At 43.2% G+C, this 22138-nt stretch overlaps 1 protein-coding gene across 2 annotated transcripts in view; it reads left to right on the forward strand.

Annotated features, from left to right (window-relative positions):
* ITSN2 (intersectin 2) overlaps positions 1-22138 on the forward strand; it is a 1173023-nt gene that overhangs the window by 218236 nt on the left and 932649 nt on the right. For both annotated transcript variants that reach the window (XM_085610587.1, XM_085610588.1), the window contains exon 3: positions 21413-21505. In XM_085610587.1, the coding sequence (XP_085466713.1) occupies positions 21413-21505 (93 nt within the window). The remainder of the gene's footprint in view (positions 1-21412; positions 21506-22138) is intronic.

Genomic DNA, 22138 nt, shown 5'->3' on the forward strand with positions numbered 1-22138 from the left:
TTCCGCACTATATGGGTATTTCCTGTAACACAACAATATTGGCGGAATGTATGCGCTATCCTCTCCCATGTAGTGGGCAGGACGGTGATACCCTAACTTAAACTGATTTTATTGGGGCTGATAAATAAATGGGGAGGGAATTGCTACACCTAGGACTCTCATCGCATTGGGCTTCCTTATTGTCAAAAGGGACTTAGCTCTATATTAGCGATCCACGCAGGGTGCCACTTTCTGAATGGGCCATAAGGGATGGATAGAAGTGCTGCTGCAGAACAACTTGTATAAAAATCTTGTTTCTGGCTGGAGCAATATCACAAGATCTGGGGGGAGTGAACGGTCTATTCAGATGGCTCAGTTCTGGAAGGATGGGGAAGTGGGATTGGCACACATAAGACAAATCTATGCTTAAGTTACTTGATGAAAGGGGTGTGATGGACAACTATGCAGACCTGTTTATCTGTATTCTATTTTTACATTTTATTGTGAGTGTTATGCAGGTCTCAAAATCCAATAAAAAGTGTTATATAAATAAAAAAAGATCCAGTTGCTACTATTTTAGTTCTTGTGGTGTGTGGTGTTTCCCTATAAAACAGAGATATTGCTGTTTTTTAACTCTGTCACTGAAAAGTCAGAGTGCACTTAGAAGCATGAGGTTTATCATGCTCTTGAGAGTTATGTGAGTCCCTTAAAGCTGAGTTAAATGGGCGGTATAGCCTAGCTCAGTGGTTCCCAAACTTTTGACTTCTGAGGACCCCTACTGAATCATTACTGGAACCCGGGGATTCTGGCAGTTATGTGCTGAAGCACTTTATCAGTGCCTGGTGACCTAACTTAAAAAAAAAACAAGTACCCCTCTGGGTTCCATTTATCAGATAACACAATCCATACCTTGACTCTGATGGCTAGTCAGTCTCGGCATTGAAACGTGTGCTGAGGGTTAGGGCAGACTTCAGATAAACTTGGAGATTTAGAGATGAAATTCTAATGGCGAGGAAAGGAGTTGGTTGAAAGTAGTGTTTAGGTTTTTCTTGCGTTGGGTGAATTTATTTTGACCTTGATTCCTTTGGTACAGCGTTCCAGAGAATCTTGTGTTGTATTGTATTTGCATTTCTGTAGCGCTTCAGACAAGGCAGCAAAGCTCATTAGCGAGCTGGTATCACACTTCACCATAGAGCAGTGCTTGGTCAGAAGAGTGTTGATTTGCAATGGGGCCTATGAAGGAAGTGTTTTGGGGACTTGACTGATTTGCTGGAGTGGTGTTCTTACTCTGACTTAGGTCACAGTGCTTAAGCATGTAGTGAAGGAAGTATGAAGTGGGGAATAAGAGTGCATATGGTTTACGTTGATTTTGTGCTGTGTCTAGTTGAAAGGGTGTAGGTTTTTAGTGTGACCAATGTGGGAAGTGTTTTAGTTTTATGCCTAATGTATAGTGAAATGCACTCTTTGTGTTGCTGTAGTCATCCAGTTGCACTGATAAGACTGAGGATTTGTAGGTTTCTCATTTCTCTCTGGCCAGACCTTTTTCTTCTAAGTTCTGGCCTCCAACCTGGTCTAATTCCCCTCTCCCAGTCCAGTGCATAAAAAACCTTGGTTTCCATCTGGACGAGAACCTGACATTTGTATAGCAGGCACATCATCTAACATCTTCCTGTTTCCTCTACCCGAGGGTTTTAAGGAAAATCTTGTCCCTTTTTCCTCCTTCAGCTCGCTGGATAGTGTGTCAGGCGGCCATTCTTAGTCGTCTTGGCTACCGTCACTCTCTTTTCGTGGGTGCCTCACAGAGTGTGTTGAACAAGCTCCAGCACATTCAAAACATAGTGGCCAAGCTAGCTCTTGGCTTGCCTTGGAATGCCTCATGTGTATGTTACATTGGCTTCCGGTTGCTAAAAGTCTCTATTTATTGCCCATTGCACCATACATAATTCTAGCCCACTCTACTTGAGGAAGAGATTTAATATTCATATCCCAAATATGTCTCTTCATTCTCTGGATGATTCTCGTGTTATAGTTTCCAAATTTCAGTGAGCCTGTCAAGGCAGGAGGCCATATTTGGTGGTGAAATTATGGAATACTTTTTTGTAGGAGGCTGGCTTAGTATATGTTGCAAACGTATTTAAGTGAAGTACCTTGCACTAATCCAGGCATCCCTTATGGTGATTATATTGGTCTTAGACAACCGTGGAAAGCTCTCTAAGTGGTAGCTGTGGAGGGCAGCCTTCAGGCTTATCCAGAAGGAGTGTTAATCAGCTTGCTTTAGCAGATCTAATCATCTAGTGTAGGTTAAATGAAAAAAAAAACACAGTGTATATAAAAATATGTCTATTTGTTACACAATACTCACTCACACATTGGTATATCTCCTACCCGAAGATATAAACAGAAATACACAATAATACTTCAATTGTAACAGGTAAATAAGCACAAAATACAGTGGTCTCCAGGGGGAGACCAAACCATATACTAAAAAAATGGAATGCAAACTTTCCCCAAAGTCGGGACTTAGACCAGGAGACTCAGAGGAGCTGGGACACTAGAAACCACCCAAGGTAAGTACACAGGAACCCCACGGAGACTGTGTTCAGAGTGAAAACACAGTCGCTTGTCCAATAGAAGTCAAAGGGGAAGTCGCGGTTGCAGTTTTTAAGAAGACCGACCCTTCCCAGTGGACCCTGAAGAAACCCAGTGGAAGACAGAAGGTTGGATAGTCACCCCATCCGTGGATATCTCAGGAACCAGGATACCTACACCAGGGAAGCCGGGTGCATGGGTGTGAAGTGACGTTGGAGTTGAAAACTGCCGTAGACTACAATGGAGGAAAGATGCCACTGGAGAAGACCGTGCAAGAGTCCGGTGGATTCCAAGAGTGGAGTCTGGAAATGAAGAACCTGTAAGTAGAGGGCACAGTGTTTGTCACTCAGAGGTGATCAGGAGGCATGGAAGAGCAATGCCCACTGATGACGGACGGTTCAAGTGAGTTGACAGTGACCTTGTCACTGCAGCTTTGAGGACCAGACGATGCTGAGGAAGACCAGGAGTCATGCACGAGCTGTCCCACGTTGGAAGTTAAGAACCAGGGGGTCCATTTTAGGAGAGAAAGAACATGCAGCAGGGTTATAGATGACCGCACTGCCTGGAAAAGTCACACAAAAGTAGTGAGACATTGCCCTCCTCAAATGGTCAGCTGCTATATGACCATAAATAATCTAAATTATCACAGGGGTATGAGAGGCAATATTACAGAAAATAATTCACAGTGAATTCATGAGTTGAGGAGATACAGAGAAGAATTATCACGACGTTGTTTGAGATTCTTTTGTTTTTTATTCAAGATATGCTCCTGGTACAGAAACAGAACAGCCAACGCGTTTTGCCCAGATACGGGCTTCTTCAGGGCAAGTCGAGTAAAAAGGCAGCGCAATTATCCGAATTGACCGTACACAGAGTGGAGTGTTCCAAGTTGGTATTAGATGAAAGGAATAAAAAACTATACCTCTCAGTCGTGGGTCTGATGCAATGCTGGAGGAATTGGGAGACTAGAATTCATCCCCTATCGACTGATCCGCGGTAAGGATTCAGTACTTTTACATGAAGTGAGGTTCCTTCAGGGCTTTAGTCAGTGATGCCAGTACATCCTTGTAGAGGAAGAAGAGGGGGTCGATGTCTGGTGGGTTCACCAACAAGCCTTTGCATCTGCAACAAGCTTGAAAAGCGAAGAAGGAGCAACGTTGGGACCAGCAAGGTCCAAGGGACTCACCACATGTAGTAGAGTCAGAGCAGTCCCTGCTCAAGCAGGGGAGCCCACTGAAGCAGAAGAAAATCCTCAAAGGGACTCACAGGCCGAAGGTGCAGGAGTCGCAGAAGGACCTCGAGGAGCTGAGCAAGAAGGAAGGCCCACTGTGGAGATGATGCAGTGAAGACGCTGTACTTGGCAGGAAGAGATGCTGGATGCTGGAGCATCATGTAGTTCGAAGATCTCTGGAGTGCAGAGCCAACAAGCCTTGGCAACAGCAAGTTGACGCTGCACACAGGGGTTCGGTCCCAGCGGTTCCAACTAGTGATACCTCAAAATTGCAGAGAGGACAGGTCAGGCCTCGAGGAAGTTGCAGAACTACCACCTGTGTTGCTGAGCCTTTTGAAGTCCGTGGGACATCAGGTGTAGCAGACCGGTCAGCTTTGTTGCGGTGCCTGCAGATGCTGGGGAGTGACTCTTTTATTCCAAGGGAGATTACTTAAGGTGTTCTCGATGCCCACAGATCTGCTGAAGATCCTGGAAAAAACACAGACGACAAAGCAGACTTGCAAAACAGTGAGACCAGGAGTAGCTGGAGTCTTCCTTGATGCAGTCTCGGTTCCAGGTGAACTCCAACAAAGTTCAAGTGTCCAGATGGTCGAAGCATGACATGGTTTCAGGCTTGAGTCTTGTCTCACAACGATTCTGAGGACCCACCCACAAGTAAGCCCTTAAATACCCTAGGAAAGGAGTTAGGATGACTCAGGGGTCCCTCTCAGAGGAGGGGCTGGACAAAGGGAAGGATACTCCCAAGTCCTTTGTCCAGTTTCTCACCAAAGCGGAGTCCAAGGGTTCCCATGGAATACCCTTCCTACTAGATTATGTAAACCTTTCTGCACCTGCACTATGGAAAGGCCCCGAAAACCTAGCGGTATAGTATATAGTTGTCTTTTACAGCGAGGTGGAGAACTTTTTTTTTTGTCCCTGATGTGCATTGCTTGATTTGAGCTGACTGTTTTTGGATCTTTGTTAGGTTTAGCTTCGGATGGAGTAGTTGTTAGTCTCTCAGACATCTTTTAGGTATTTTGCACGGAACATATAGCATAACATACAACATAACATAACTTGTGTGGGGTGGAGAGATAGCTGGACACCACTGGATTACAGGCAGGCGTACTAAATACTCCTAGGATTCTCTCTACAAGAGAAATAGGGTAACTCCAGGCATGCAGTGGATAATGGTAGGGTGGGAACTGATCTAAAGAGTTCTCTTAAAAGTGGGAGGGGAGCAAGCCACAGAGCTTGCAGGCACCCAGGAAGGGTGTGCTGGTACACAGACAAATGAAACCAGACCAAACGGCTGAAAGAAACACGTGGCAAGTCGCAAATCAAGGAGACCTAATGCCTACATCCTCTTACAAGTCTCTTTCAGTCCTAAATTTAACATTGCCTGGCAGATTTCAGTCTTTACTTGCTAGGGTAAGTGTTCTGTAGCGACCCCACCCAGGATCAAGAGGGGATGGCGGAGGTCAGCCTTCAGGAATGTGCTAATTTTGTGAAGCAAAGGTAAAAGCTCCTAAGGGCACTTCTAGATGTGATGGAGAAGTAACTCATATGCATGCACAAGAGAGTTGAAGTTATAGTAAGTGTTATTCAGGGTAGACCACCCCAGATATGCACTGTATGCAGGCAGGCCTGGCAGATGAGAGAGAGGAGCAAGCCATAGCTGACAATAATAAGTGATCTAAAGAGTTCACCTAGTGATAAAAGAACTAACCCTATGAGCCATAAAAGAGCAAACTCCAGGAATGGATCGGTTGATGGAGGAACAAACCCTACGTAGGTACTGGCTAGAGACAGCCAAGGTAGATTCTCTAAAGATTCCTCTTGGGAGCCACCTAAAGAATCATCAGAGCGGGTATCTAGATATCTGTCTGTTTCATTTATATTGTTACTTTGCTTACCTTGGGTGCTCCATTTCCTTCCCCTTTCCTTCTACTTGTTTGAGTTTAGGGTATCTTTGTTTGTGTCCGTGCCTCTTATGTACAGTTTGTTTGTTTTTCCATTAAACATCTCCTTAGTAAAAGCAAATGAAAAAGTGTAAGTTGTGAGAAATTCACCTTTCTGCATGGTTTTCCTGGATTTCCTTTGCATTTTACTAGTCTTTATTTAGTGGATGTTTTGACTGCACACTGGGAGATTGAGAGTTGGTCACCCACTGTAATGAGCAAAACAGAAAGGTGACGGGCTGAACATTTGAATTAATGTTGTACACTAGTAATTACTCTGGGTCGTATTCCTATCCTTTGTGTTTCTGCCCTCTGTGTGACTTGATACAAGACCCTCTCATGCAATTAAGGTGGTGTTCTGCTACAGTAGGAATAGTCCAACCCAAACTGCCAGACCAGGTCCCCTCTGAGTGAGAATTAAGCAACTCCATATCAAAAGCAAGCGGCACATGTCAAAAGAAACAGTTTAGATATGTATGAAAAGGTACTTCTAAACATTAGCTAATTCACCGCTTAAGTGTTTTCAGTCCAAAGTTGGGTGCTTAATGTATAAAAGTGGAACATGATGTTATGTTATGTTATGTTATGTTATGATGAATTTGTATAGCGCACGTACACCGGATTGGTTTCTTGGCGCTTCTTGAGTAGGTGATGGAGATATCATGTTCGGTAAGTTAGTCGAATGCCTGTTTGAAAAGCCATGTTTTTTGCAGTTTACGGAAGGTCGTAATATTAGTACAGCTTTTAATCTCTAGGGGCAGGGAGTTCCAGTACCTGGGGCCCAAGAAGGCAAACCTGGAGCCACCAAATCGTTTCTGTTTAAAAAGGGGTATTGTTAGGAGGTGCAAGTGAGTGGATCTCAGATTCCGGTTTGGAATATATCTAGTAATTAAGTTATCAATGAATTTTGGGTTTTTTCCGTTCAAGGATTTAAATATGATACATCCTACCTTAAAGGCGCATCTCTGGGATACTGGAAGCCAGTGTAGCCTCCTAAGAAGTGGGGAAGCGTGTTGGTGTTTATTTTCCAGCAGAACCAGCCTAGCTGCCTGGTTCTGTATCAATTGTAACCGGTAATTGAGATAGGCTGGAATCCCGAAATATAAGGAGTTGGCATAATCAATATGCGAGATCACCATGGCAAGAATGGCTTGTAGTTTTGCTTCCTGAGTTAGGAACCGGCTGATTTTCTTTATTTTCCTCAGTTGGAAGAAACAAGTAGATGACACCGAGCCTATTTGGGTTTTCATGGAGAGATCATTACAGATAGTAACTCCTAAAGTTTTGGCATGCTTGGAGGGAGTTGGTGGTTGTCCCAGTTCATTAGGCCAGAAATTGGGACTCCAGTGATTCAGTGAGCCACCTGTGAGGATCAGTTCAGTTTTATCTGGGTTTAATTTCAACTGGTTGCTGTTCATCCAGTCACGGATGAACAGCATGGTAGCCTGAAATTCACAGATGGATTCTGGGGAGTCATTGATAGGAAATATCAATTGAAAGTCATCTGCGTAATTGAAGGTTTGAATATGTTTTTCTTTAAGTGCATGAATCAAAGGGAGGAGGTATAAATTAAAGAGATGGGGGGACAGAGAGGATCCCTGTGGGACTCCGCAGGTGTTTTTGATCATGGGAGTTGAAAAACCACCAAGATATACGGCCTGGGATCGATCTGTTAGGAAGGATCTGATCCACTCAAGAGCAGTGCCTTCGATACCCGCATCTCTGACACGGTCGATAAGGATGTTATAGTCGACCGTGTCAAAGGCTGCGGAAAGATCCAGCAATACCAATGCTTGAGGGAGACCCTTATCAGCCTTTTCTCTCAGGGTATCCAGCACAGAAAGTACTACTGACTCGGTAGAGTGGGCTGGGCGAAAACCCGCTTGATGGGCATCCATATATTCGGATTGCTCCAGGAACGCCGACAGATTTTTGGCTACGTGTGCTTCAAGTACTTTGGCCAGATAAGAAAGCAGCGAGATCGGGCGATAATTAGTTAGCGTTTTAGGGTCTGCTCCTGGTTTTTTTAGGAGAGGGATAACAACCGCTTCCTTAAAAGTCACTGGTACCTGACCTAGTGTGAGTGATTTGTTTAGAAGAGTCATAGCTGGACCAGTGCAGAAGGTAAATGCTTCCTTTAATATCCGGGGAGGACAGCAGTCCCTTGGAGACCCGGACTTTACTTTGACCAATAGGTCCTTAAAATTTTCCTGGTTTATTATAGGCAATTGTTCAAGCTTGTGTGGATTCGTGGGTTTTTTAAGGTATACTGGGCTTGAGCATAAAGGGATGTTTGATTTAATGGTTTTGATTTTCTCAATGAAGAAATTATTTAAGGCGTCACATAGGGATTGGGACGGAGAGGGTTTAATCGTTACTCTGTCCGGATTGGATAATTCATTGATAATTGCGAAAATTTCTTTAGACCGGTTGGTAGCGTTAACGATTTTGGATGAGAAGAATTCAGATTTAGCAGCCAGTATAGCTTTTTTATAAATTCCCCGTGCATTTAAGTACATGCTTTTGTCATCGGGTAGGTATTTGTTTCTCCACTTCCTTTCTGCCTGCCGCAGAACGAGTTTTAGATTCTTTAATTCGGGGGAGAACCATTTCTGGGCCTCGTGGCGACGAATGTGCGAGGGTTTTTTAAGGGGAGCATATATATTACTAGCTGTCAGCAGCCAGTTTGTAAGGGCATTCTCGCTCAACTCGATAGAGGTTTGATCAATGGGAATGGTGTTGGCCAATGATTCCAGAAACGAATCTTTATCGATGGTCCTCCAGCTCCTGCGAGCTTCGAGATTGAGAGGTGTCATTTTGTTCAGAGTAGAGATATTTATAGAAAATTTGACAAAATAGTGGTCAGACCAGACGCAAGGGGTGGCCTCTAAATTTGTTAAGGACAAATTGCTGGACCAAACCTGGTCGAGCGTATGCCCTTTGATATGTGTGGCCGACAAGATATGCTGACTTAAATTCAGTCCGGTAAGCAGATCCGTGAGTTCCACTGAGTGTGGTCCCTCTGCTGGGTCGTTGGCCCAGTAGTTGAAGTCCCCAGCCAACAGAACTTTTGCGTGGTTTGTTACCAGGTGAGTCATTTGTTCGCTCAGTCGTTTAGGGAACTAGGGCATGTTCTGTGGTGGTCTATAAAGTAGAACCACTACTAAGGGGTGAGTGGAGACTCTAATTTCAGAACTATATTGTCTGTTTGAGGTATATCTAGTGAAGTAAGTGTAGTGAATTTAAGGTCTTGGTGTATAATGGCTGCTACTCCACCTCCCTTTTTCCCCTGTGGTCGATTGACTTGAAGAATGTAATAATCATTAGGTAATGCTGCTAGAATATCGGGGACGGAGTCTTGTGTTAGCCATGTTTCAGTTAGAAGTAGAATATCTAGGTGTTCATTAATCAGCAAATTGTAGATATCTAATTGATGTTTTGGCAGGGAGCGAGTATTCAGGTAGGTAACAGAAAGAGATTTTTCTTTTGTTGTTGCTTCAGGTTTAGTGAATATCCCACTTTCTATGGGTTGTTTGAGTTCCACAAAGGAGGACCTTAAATCCCTTAACCCGTTCCTGTGTATTCGGTTCAGCGTGCAATAGTTAATTCCAAACTTAGTACAGTGGAGCGTTTTTAGTTCAGCCGATGAGTAGGTTAGACGTTGGACATAGCGGGGTGCCCCTTGCCCCTGACGGCCGCGGACGGGCGCAGACGGGCTTGCCTTTAGCGCGCCTTCGGCACGCTGTCGGCGCGCCCGCTGCGTGCGTCCGCTGCGCTCCCTTGCTGCAGGCGGCATTAGTAGCCGAGTTCAGCCTTGGCTCCTCCCCCCACTTCCCTGATTGGCGCTTTAACGATAGCGTGTACACCAGGAGGTGAGTTGGGCCAGCGAATGCGATGTGATTTCAGCGCGGCGGACCAGTATGTCCCTATAATGGCCATCTACAAAGTCTCTGTAGAGGTGTCTGTGGATTTTTCTAGTAAGTGCCCTGCTTATGTTTAAAAGTAACTTTTTACATAAACCAGGTTAGGAAAATGACACAGGGGTCATCTGAGTACTACTTTAAAAAACTCTAGTCCACTGATGAAGGTAGATTATTTAATATATTTATTATATGTAATATATGGAGAAGGTGATTTTCATAAACATATGTTTCGTGCTCCGTTGAAGCCTTGACAGATCTAACTGGATTTTCCTCTTTTAGCAACGGGCTCTTATTCTGCTGGCAAGAATACCAGTAGAAGTCAAATCCCCGGATATTTATACTGGAATGTGGGTCATGGGAATGGGCAGGTACATAGATGCTATAACTGAATAAGAATTTTGAATTGGGATCTTTCCTAAACGCTCTGTCTGTGCTAATAGTTGTGGGGGAGGGAGAGACCAGAACCAATCAAGGAAGCTTTGCCAGGGGTGGATCCACGTTTTAATAAGTCAGCCCCTGGGAGTGAAGTATAGGAGTTCTGGATACTTGAAACGCAGTCCTGCCATCTTGGAAGATCCCAGAGCAAGGAACTCTGGGATAATTTCCAGGAAAGTAAAAAGGAACTAGTGACAAAGGGGGCAGTCTGGTTTGTGGGAATATTTGGGAATTTAATTTGGAGTTATCACCAGTCATTATGATAAGTTTTCTAGATTCTCTAGAACACGACCCGGAAAATAGGTTTTCTAGATCCCCCAGCATTAAGGACCTTGTCAGTGTGCCTACAAGAGACAGGAAGCAATTAGACTGCAACTATCCCGCAACCCACTGAGCAGTACTTGAGTGAGATGTGTTTCAGATAACACTCTGTCTTGTCAGACACAGGGATCATTAGTGAAACCCAAACCCTCTTTCATGATGGAATGGCACACTGAAGAATACTATGAAACAATGGGCACATTTTAAAGATTTCTTACAATTTAAATTCTAACCTAGAGCACACAATATGAATTGTATCTATAAAAATAGAATTTTGTCTGCAGCATTTGAGCATTTTGAACGGCTAAAATATTCGAAAATGCAAAAATGTTAGTTGTTTAGCTTAATATTAATCCCACCATCCCATCTATCTTTGACTTGCTAAACTAAACTCTGCACTAAAAGAAAAGCCTAACGAGTTTCCAAGATGGCCCATTCTCTCATACCTGCTTCGAAAAATGAAGTTGTTTTTCCATATCATAGCATATTCTGCTGCTCTCGTCTGCCCTGGGAGGAAGGCTGATAAGCCTCCAACAAGTGGTTTATGCAAAAGTAGGAGAAGCAGTTCTGTATCGTCTGTATCCCCTGGCACAAAGTTCCATTGTTGAATCTTTCATATACATAATTAGCAGAAACCAGCCTGATGCTCTTTTACTTGCTTTCATTATGCGAAACCATGGTCTTTGAATTAGAATAATAACAAGAAATGCATTTGTCAGCTTTCATGAAACTTTGTTTACACCCCATGACAATTATTTTAGAACCAAGAATAGCTTTGATTAAATACTGTGAATGAATTCGAGCAGACATGATTATCATGTTGCAAGAAAAAGTGACATTAAATAAACATGCATTCTACATTTGTCTTTCATATGTGAGCAATTAACATATATGGCCTAAAAAGGGGATACCTACAAGAGAACAAGCATTGGCATAGCCAATAGGTCTCGCCTTTGGGACCTTATAAGTGTTTAGCCATGCAACACTTGATGTTGTTGCTCTAAGGACATTGTGCTGGATAACTAAACACTTATAAGGTCCCAAAGTCGAGAACTATTGGCTATGCTTGTTTTTGTTGACTTTGGAACACAGCCACATTGTAGAAGGCATGACCAACTTGAAGTATAAAACTGCCTTTTAAAATGTTGTTTGAAATAAACTTTAGTTACGTTGTAGTGGTTTCAGGAGGTTGAAAAATAGGTGGAAGATATTTGGGAGTTTAGTTTGCAAAAATGGAAAATGTTCTTAATTGCTCCCTGAGATCTGAACCTAACAACCTATGATTCAACAAAAGTAAGCAGAAGTAACCAGTCAGTGCCTCTCTAGAAGGGAAATGACCCTAAATGCACACGGGGAAAAAAGGCTTTCTTCTGTATAGAAATTATGATGACGAATTAATGAAAAGTAATAATCTTGAATCTGTCTCTGCCCACCATTGGAATCACAGCAGAGAGTGCAAAAGCAGAAGGGGGAAAAAACACATCGAGACACCGAAACATCACAGTGTGAAATTTATAGCGGGAGAAATCCCAGAAATTAGAAGTGAAGGAAGGCTTTTGCAGACATCAACAAAATAAAGCGCGGCTCGGATGCTCTTGCTAGAAAATACTTTTTGCAGCTGTCTGTTGAGTGATGTAGACTTGTAGATAGTTACAGGTGCGGATAAACGGGACGACCCTCTTTTCAAATGCCGAGGCGGCGGCATCCTGTTTACAAACTTATCACCTGCAGAGGACCGGCGAGAAGGGAGCGACACAACAGGCAGCGACTGTTTCATACATCTCGCAGCAAGGTGTGTACATTAAACACTGCCTGGTAATGGCACCCGCTTTAAAACTGTGAGAGAAAACGAAAACAAGTAGTACGCGCTGAGACAGAGGGGGAGCAGGAGGAGGTGAACCCGGGAGTGGTGCATGCCCGAAAGTGAAAGTGACTGCGGTGGAGGGGTGGACCCACGAGTGGTGCGCGCGCGCTGGGGAGAGCTCTTTTTCAAAGTACATACTCGTGCATGTGGTGCGCCGCTACGTACTCCCGCAAGGCGGATGCTGCCACAAGCACGAGTATGTGCTTGGAAAAAGAGCTGCACAACGGCTAAAGGTCTCCTAAGCAGTGCATGCGCACTGCGTAGGCGAGACCTAAAAACCATGATACCTATAACAACTATGTTGAAAAACTGGCTTTCCACCAACAGCCAGTTGAGCTGTGCCTATTCACCATTTGTACCCCGGGACTGGAAGTGCTGTCATATGGCTGGCTTATTAGCTTTAGGGGTAACCAGTGCTAATGAATGACTCCTTCCATTGGAAGAACCATCTGACTGACAAGTTGGAAGTGGACTATGGTTGTATGATTGAGGCACGTATGGCTAAACCACGTGTGCCTCTACAGCACAGCCCGAACCACAAATGCGTCCTAACCATGCATTCCTTTATCATACTATTTTGTGATACACATATGAATGGTAAAGGGGTATGTGTGACTAAGGTTGTGACCCGCCTCCCCCCGCCCTAAGCGACAAACCCCCTACCTGCCACCTCACCAGCCCTGAGGTCCAAATACCCTGACTCCGTCCCACCACCCAGGCTGTCCCTACCCCTTAATGTACACTACCCCGACCCTCTCCCACCCGTGCTGTCCCTACCACTACCCTTAGGCATAAAAACCTTAAACCTATTTTTAAAAACTGCCACGACTCCCACCCTCCTGAGCACTAAAAACTACCCGCTCTCCCCTAAGCCCTGAAAACTACCCATTCCCCTCCCCTGCCTTGAGGCGTAAAACCCTGTCCCTTAACATACACTACCCAACCTCCCTTACCCCACCAGCGCTGTTACTAAAACTACTCTAACCCCTTTCACTGCCCTTAGACCTAATGCCCTAACCCCTAATTAAAAATGCTACCCGAACCTCCCCAGCCCTGATAATTACCTGACCCCCAGTCCTGAAAACGACTCCAGACCCCCCTCCTCACCCCTTAAAACTACCCCTGACCCCTCCCCAGCCTTTAAAACGACCCCTCACCCCTCCCCAGCCTTTAAAACTCCCCTGACCTCCCCTCCCCAGCCCTCAAAATTCCCCTGACCTCCCCTCCCCAGCCCTGAAAACTACCACCGACCCCCCCCTCCCCAGCCCTGAAAACTACCCCGACCCCCCCCTTCCCAGCCCCCAAAACTACCCCAACCCCCCCCGCAGCCCCCAAAACTACCCCTACCCCCCGCCCCCTAAAACTACCCTGACCCCCAGCCCCTAAAACTACCCCGCCCCCTTCCTCCCCAACCTTAAAAACGACCCCGACTCCTCCCTCCCCAGCCCTGAAAACCACCCCGACTCCTCCCTCCCCAGCCCTGAAAACTACCCGACTCCCCCAGACCCGAAAACAACCCCAACCCGCTCTCAGGCCCTGAAAACTACATCTGACCCCCCCAACTCAGCCCTGAAAACTACCCCGCCCCCCCAGTCCCGAAAACACGCCGACCCCCCCAGCCCCAAAAACACCCCTACCCCCCCAGCCCTGAAAACAACCCCGACCCCGCCAGCCCTGAAAATGACTCTGATCCCCCCAGCCCTGAAAATGACCCTGAGCTCCCCAGCCCTGAAAGCGACGTGCTCGCGTAGTTGGAACATGCATGGCTCTGCCCATGTTGTTCCAACCGTTTTCTGTGGACTACACTTGCCTTTAATGAAGTCCTTGTTGAAGGGAAATGTTGATTTTCAGAGCTATGCTGTATAGAGGATCATGATTTTATTAAAGACAAGGAGGCTAGCATTATGCATATCCTTTTATTAACTACTTCTGAGCAGCATCTTAAAAGCTACCAAGAACAACATGAAGTCACAATTAATCAGAACTCCAAGCACCATATAACCCTCCAACATTCCAGGCTCATCCTCTTTTGTTTTCTCTTTGACATCTTCTTTCTTTTCCTTCTACTCTTGTTTCCCTTCTTTTAAATTCACTGTCCATCTAAATAAAAATAACGGTATCAGAAAAACACTTTACATCCAACGCCAAACCTTTAAACAATCACTATCCATCTATAATAAATGAAAACATTTAGAATATATGTTAATCCTTCCTCCATCTTAACGGGTGGGAATTGACATTTTACGGCAAGACAGGAGGTTAGCATTATGCATGTTTAAAGTTCTTCAAAACTCCTTCTGAAACATGCTCTACTGGTCTGATATCAAAATCCTGAAACATTCCATCATTTGACCAATCTGCCACCTTCAAAATCTCACTCAAACTACCTCCAGCACAATACACTTTTGATGCCATTGCTCCACGAATCGAATGTGCTGTAATTCTCTGGAAATGCACACTAGCCTCACGCATAGTTCCTTTCGCCCATCTTGCAATCATTGCTGTAGACACTGCTCTATGAGCTTTCACATAGGAAATTAAGAACTGGTCTGTACCAGCACACCTAGATTCACTTACTCTCGCTTCATATTCCCTAATACACTTCTCCACACACAACTTTGGATGTTTTTCAAATCTTGGGCAAAAAATTCTTTCAGATATAGTTTTTGTTCGTCTCCCAATTTTAAAAAAACACATCCTCTGGATGATAAAATCTACCTGAAACATCTAAAGTTTAAACGTCTGAGACTCTCCTGAAGGGGAATCAAACACAATAACGTGGCCAACTTCCAAGACACTTGTTTTACTGTCAAATATTTGTTGCCTTGCCAACTCTCAAACAATTTTAAAAGCAAACTAACGTCCCACAAAGCATTATACCTTGCACCTGGAGGGTTTCTTCAAACGAATACTCTTCATAATTCTGCAAACCAACTGTCCTTTGCCTACTGACACCCACTTAACCAGGGAATGACCTGCAACAATCTCTGACCTATAGCAGTTGATGGTCCTATAACTCAAACCTCTCCTGAACAAATCAGCTAAGAAATTTGCAATCATAACCTCATCTAACTCAACGGTATCCAAACTCCTTTCCACGCACCAGTGTAACCAAACCTTCCATGCACTTGTATATCTTTTCTTTGTTCCTTTTGCCCAAGACTCATAATAATTCTGAAACTTCTCCTGATAAGATAGCAAATCTTTCAGATCTCCTGAAATGCTCCAAACTAGAAGGTTGACCACCTCTACAAGAGGATGTTCTATCCCGTCCACGTTTCCTAGAATACCCTTCTCAACTAACAGTAAATAAGGATCCTCTGTGGCCAATTCCATCACTGACCAATCCTGAGGTATCCAAAACGGAGTCACCAGAACTAACCTGCATTTCTGCCTCCTCACCTGCATTAATACTCTCTGAATCATAGAAAATGGAGGGAATGCATACCCTTTCAATCCCCTCCAATTCAGAGTGAAAGCATCCACTGCTATCAAACCTGGATCCGGTCTAAAACACTCATACACCCCCAACTGATTGGTCAACCGAGACGCAAATAAATCTATCTCCAATGGACCCAACCTCTTCTCTAACATCTGAAAGACACTCTGGCCTAGTTTCCAATCGCTGAAATCTTTTAAGTACCTTGAATTCTATTCCGCTTCCAAATTATCCTTCCCTGGCAAATACTGTGCTGTCACATTTACCTTCAATTCCATGCATATCTTCCAGAAAGCCTTTGCCAACTCCGACATCTTCTTCGATCTGCTCCCTCCTAACTTGTTTATATATGTTACTGCAGTCATATTGTCCATTTTCAGCAATATCGAACTTCCCTTTATTTGATTCCTGAAACTCCGAACTGCCAACTCTCCTGCTTTTAACTCCAAGCAAATTATATGCATCCGTTTCCAACACAAAATACGGAAATGTTCCAAAAATTGCACGACCATTCCATGTCTCTAAAGTTTCTAGCCACTACACCAATTCTTCTTTCGCTTCTGCATCTAACTTCACTCTGTCTCCATACCAAAGGCCCTTGCTCAGACACAGATTCTTGACCCTTTGTAAGTCTCTGTAGTGTAATGGACCCGGGAAAAACTGCCTGAATTGATGACGACAAAAGTCCGATAACTCTTGCTGTCACAAACTCACTAATTCTTTCCTCAGCAATAACTTCACTTCCCTCTTTATCAAAGAGATCTTTCTTTCCGGCAACTCTAATTTTCTTTCCACTATGTCCACTATAAACCCCAAAAACTCCATCCTCTTTTCTGCTTTCAATTTTGACTTCTCCAAGTTTACCACAAATCCTAGCTTTATCAAAAGATCTTGTGCCACCCTCACATTCTCTTCCAACCTCATAATATCCAGATCCATCAACTAAATGTTGTCCGGGTAAATTATTAGTCGTACTCCTCTCTCTCTTAGATAACCTACCACCGGTCTCAAAACCTTTGAAAAACACCATGGTGCAGACGATAGACCAAATGGGAGACATGTGAACTGATACAGCTGACCTCTACATCTGAATTGAAGATAACGCTGACTCTCCTCTGCCATTGGTATTGAAAAATAAGCATCTTTCAAATCTATCTTTGCCAGCCAGTCTCCCTCCACTAAAATGTCTCTTAAAAGATGGATTCCTTACGAATGTATGACGTTATTCCGCCGCCTTTTATCCCGCAGGGAATCATAACGCGGTCGTTACAACGACCACATTGTGTTTCCGCATTCCATTACTCTGCAAGTCGGAACAACGACTTGCGGAGGGGGGGGTGCTGGATGTTGGAATAGTATAATTTCCTATTCCAACACCTTACCCCCCCCCCCCCCCCCCCCCCCGCGCAAGTCGTTGTGCCGACTTGCGGAGTAATGGTACGCGGAATCACAACACGGTCGTTGTAACGACCGCGTTGTGATTCCCTGCGTTTTAAAAGTTTCGGGATAAACGTTGTTTACCATTCCTTACATCTTGAAGTGTCTGTATATAACAAAATAATTAAACTCTCTTAGATGTATTACTGCTCTCCATCCCTTATCTCTCCTCCACTACAAACGGGGTGCTCACTAACCCTTTCTTATCTTAGGATACCTTTATTATAGCCTCTTTCCGTAACATCTCGTCTATTATTTGTTCTACAACCTTCTTTGTTTCTTCTTGGAATATCATCTCCCTTGGTCTTTTCTCTGAACGGGTTCCATACTAAATTCTACCATATACCCTTTGACTGTTTGTTAATCTCCCCCACTCTTTTATAAAACACTTTAGCCTTCCTCCTGTGTTTTTCTGGATAGAACCAGTTACATTCTTCATACTCACCTTGATGTCCTGCTTGAGACCCTGTATGTGACCCTGTCCTTCCTCGTCCTCCTCTGCTCCTTCCTGCTCTACCATGTTGTGTGTAGAAACTCCCAGAGTATGCTGTTCCATTACCCCTGAATACTCCTCTTCCTTGGGAATATCCTCCCTGATAATATCCGGCCCGGCCTTATAAATTCCAGTCTCCAAACATCTTCTTCATTGATTGTCTAATGCAGTGAAAGTCTGCACGTTTACCTAGCGACTTCACTAGTCCTTCGCCAAACAAGAGACCTTTTGACTCTTCACTAGATTCTTTTTTTATAAAATCTCCTACTTTTGGGCTAATTCTAAATACCACTCCCTTTCTCCTCTCAGCAATTAAACCCGCATTCGCGTTTTCAATAAAATAAATTCCCCTTTGGCTCCAGCCTTTGCAACAATTTAATATCTATATCGGTTCCATTCACATATGATTCCTCCACCATATCAAAGATTCTGGCCACCGTCCCCAAGATGCAACTTATCATCACATTGTTTTATTGATCTTTCTAGTCCTTTCCTCGGATCACGCCCCAACTTAAAGAGATAGGTAATGAGGTCAGTATCCGAATTTGGTGTTATAGTTTCTTTCACGGCAATAATTGGCCGTGAACACTCTGCCCACATGAGATCCCTCTCAGCTCTTTCTAAAGGGCATCTTATCCAATGTTTAATATACTCTGCCACGTGACCCAAAGGCAACCATTCAGAGCTTCTGGGATGACGTATTTGCATTGGGTTAAATACATTTCCACCCAATGGGTCTTTAATATCTCTAAATTCAGATTTACTTGAGTTATTTAAAACAGAGAACTCATCCTCGTCCTCATTATAACCCAAATCCAAAACATAATCATCCACATCATTCTGTGCTTGATCCGACCAGGTGGGCAGCTCGCCCTTCTCTCTTGCAGCGTTTACCTGCCCGTCTTTTGTGCCACTTGGGACACCTGAAACTGAAACTCCTGCTTTAGTTTTTAATTCATTGCCTCTAACAGCATTTTTTTCATTATGTTTGGTTTTCTTTAAACATTTTCCTCCTGGTCCCCTAATCTGAACCCCCTCTTCCTCTGACAAGGTCCAGTATTCCTCTTCCTCCACCTGATCTAACCTCCTTTTACTCTTCTTAATAATTTTTTCCACTGTCTCCTGAACTCTATCTCCTAATTATTTCTCAATAATTCTCTTTAGTACCTCCTCCTGACTTTCCTGTCCCAAATCTCCACTTTTACTCGTCTTTGTTATTTTTTTTATTTTTATATTACTTGCTGGTATATGATCTCTCCTAAATATAATCTTTTATTTGTACTTCTCTTCCTCTTTCCTTATCCGTTTTCAGCATTGGCCAGTATTCAACTGTCACCGTCTGCTGTTTCAACTGCGCGTTGCTAGGCAACCCCTGTGCCTGCAACGCGCTTCTTCACACACTCTACTAATAAGCTCAATTTCCTCTCGACAGCTACTCATCAGAGACGTCAAGACCATCGAGACGCTGCAATGAGGGATTGTACCTTCTGATTGTTGATAGAAAATTCGACACCAATATTGTAAAAGAGAAGATATTTGAAGTTTTTAATGATGAGCATACGAACCATACTGCGTTACTAATGATTTAAGAAGCCTTGAGAAAGCCCAGGTCTGACTGACCGCTGAGAGTGAAACACATGTCGGCTGGTGCAGTTCTAGCAATATGCTATTAAGAAATCTTTGGAAAAATAAGGATGTTAACCCTGTACGAACTTCACAAAGCATTCACAAAATAAGTACAAAAATATCAATAAAAATAGTTCTTTAAAAAGGAACTGAGATCTCATTGTGTGATACAAACAAGAAGGAGGGGGACACACTCAAAATCATTATCCACAGTTACAATTTAGAGGCTGGAGAGGTCCAGTGCCTCGGGTGAACCCACTCTAAACCTACTTATATCTATATTGGGCAATACCATCTGGGACGGAGCCTGCTTCAAGCAGTCCAATGGCGGTGAGACCACCATACGTCTCAAACTCATGACGAGACGCGCACGACACCATGCAGCAGAACTGACGCCGTGAGCAGGATTCAAAGGATGCTGGTCGCGCTTCAACTGCTGGTAACAGCTTTTTTTCTAAAGAACTAATCGTTTATATAAAAATTACATTACCAAAGTATTCCCTTAAAATATTCCATATCCTAGTGCACTCGAACCTGCTAATTACATAAATTCACTTCTTCCACAACATAAACAAACGTGCCTAACACCGGTAAATTGGGTTTTAACTAAACTAACACTTGAATGCCATACTTAACAAAACCCACACAAACAAAATTATATAATTATTTTTCTCATCCAAATTAAAACAACTTTAAGCTAAAACACTTAAAACTGCAACAAGTTATCAGTATACTTATCTGCTCAGAAGCAGAAAACAAAAGAGGAGGAGCCTGGAATGTTGAAGTGTTATATGGTGTTTGGAGTTCTGATTAATTGTCACTTCATGTTGTTCTTGGAAGCTTTTAAGATGCTGCTCAGAAGTGGTTAATAAAAGGTTATGCATTGTGCTAGCCTCCTGTCTTGCCATAAATTCTGGTCCCTTTGAGTCTTTCCTGTATGAAATTTTCCATCATTTGCAGAATGCTGGGACTTGGTCTTTTTTGGAACTTTGGGATAAGGGACTGAGACTGCTCAGGAAAGACTCAACCTTGGCATGCAAGGTGTCAATGTTCAACTCGGGGCTTTTTGCCATAAAGGAAAAGGTTTCATATTAACCTCATGGTGAAGGTATCCAGTACTTTGGAGCCCTGCATGACTACAGTGTTCAACCTTGCCCCACTGGAGGATTTTGAGCTCAGAAAAAGTAATTAAAACTGCGAGTAAATCCAGGAAAAGGCATCAAAACTACCTCAGTGGCTAAAAGATCTTGATGGGTACAGTTTCACATTTGTCCTTCGTGGAGCTTTTGGTGTTAGGGCTTCAGCTGGCACCTTGACTCAACGTAACTTACTTTGCGGGATTCTTGCTGCCTTCAGCATTCTGACTTTCAACCTCAGCCTGCCCTAAATTGCACACCGGACCCGTTCATTTGCAACCATTGACTTTTCTTAGTGTTTTGTGTTTTCTTGGTGCTATTCAAGTCATAGCTGTAAAAATGAATATGGTCAATCCCGTATTTTGAGTTTGATCACTAGGTGTCTTTTTTATTACGATACATCCCCATTGAGTTAAAATTAGGATTTGACATTTGAAAGTTTGTTAGATTGTTTTGTCTGTCTTTCCACATGTGACCAAGCACCTCTCCTCATTCCCTCCTTTTGTTCATCTTATCGCAACTGTGGCCTAGAAATGGCTCTTAACATACATTTTCTGAATTCCACCTCGCATTGACTTATGCAGTGACTGGTGGTAAATAGTCTACTACTTTTTTTTTCTTTTCTTCTAATTTCTGATATTTCATCAGAAAAGGTGTTCCTTCAACCCCAAGTTCTTTTAAAGTCTACTTTCGCTGTCATCCTCCCTTCCCCCGCAGTGGAGCAGCACTTAATAAAAATGTGAAATAAATAAAACTTTTTCTTCTAAAGTCTACTTTGCTGTCATCCCCACCCTCCGCAGTGGGTCAGCACTTAATAAAAATATGAAATAAATAAAACTTTATTATTAAGATGATGGGACAAGACAATAGAGTACATGTGACTTGAAATTTGTGAACCAGTAATATGTGGAACATCCAAACTTCATATTTTCATGAGATTACTTTTGTATGTTTATAAAATGTGAATTCAGCGATGCTTAATGTCTACACGTTTTTCAGGTGGTCCGAACATGTGGACCATTACCACGGAAGAACGGGCCAAGCATGACCAGCAGTTTGACAGCCTCAAACCTGTGGGAGGATACATTACAGGTACACCATTTGTAGTTTTATACCATTTTCCAGTGTGTTGTTTAATTATATAGACCTTAATGTCTAATAAATATCATATATGCACCTTACCTTTGCACTTACATGCAGTAGGGACATTTATTTCTTGGTTTAGAAGGTCTTGTGGCGAGCACTTGTTTCACAGACATCTGGTGCTGATAGCCACACAATTTCATTTTGAAAACACAAATTAATCTCGGTGATAGTATTCCTGAAATATTTCAGGTTGGCCAAAACGTTAATCTATGTAATTTTGTTAAAATGTATTGCTTCATTTTTTGTGATGAGAGCATCCATTGTCTTATCTGTTGTGCTCTTTTCTCTGATAATTTTACAGGTGGCACAGTGAAATACACAATGCAGTACAATACAGAATGTTTTTACTTCTACTTTTAATCTGTTTCTGCAGTGGTTAATGCTACCTTGTTGCTATTGTGTTACATTGGCTTGGTGTGAACAGTCTCTTCTGAACATTGTGTAGAGGCATTAGATCGCAATACTTTTATTTAAAGGTGGACTTCACCTGCTTTTTTAAAAAAACGAATATACACAGTATCTATAAGCATTTATCTCACCAGCCAACAATGGCATTTTTTGCCGTTCGCCAGTTTAAAA

This window comes from Triturus cristatus, chromosome 6, assembly GCF_964204655.1.
Source record: "Triturus cristatus chromosome 6, aTriCri1.1, whole genome shotgun sequence".
Lineage (NCBI taxonomy): Eukaryota > Metazoa > Chordata > Amphibia > Caudata > Salamandridae > Triturus > Triturus cristatus.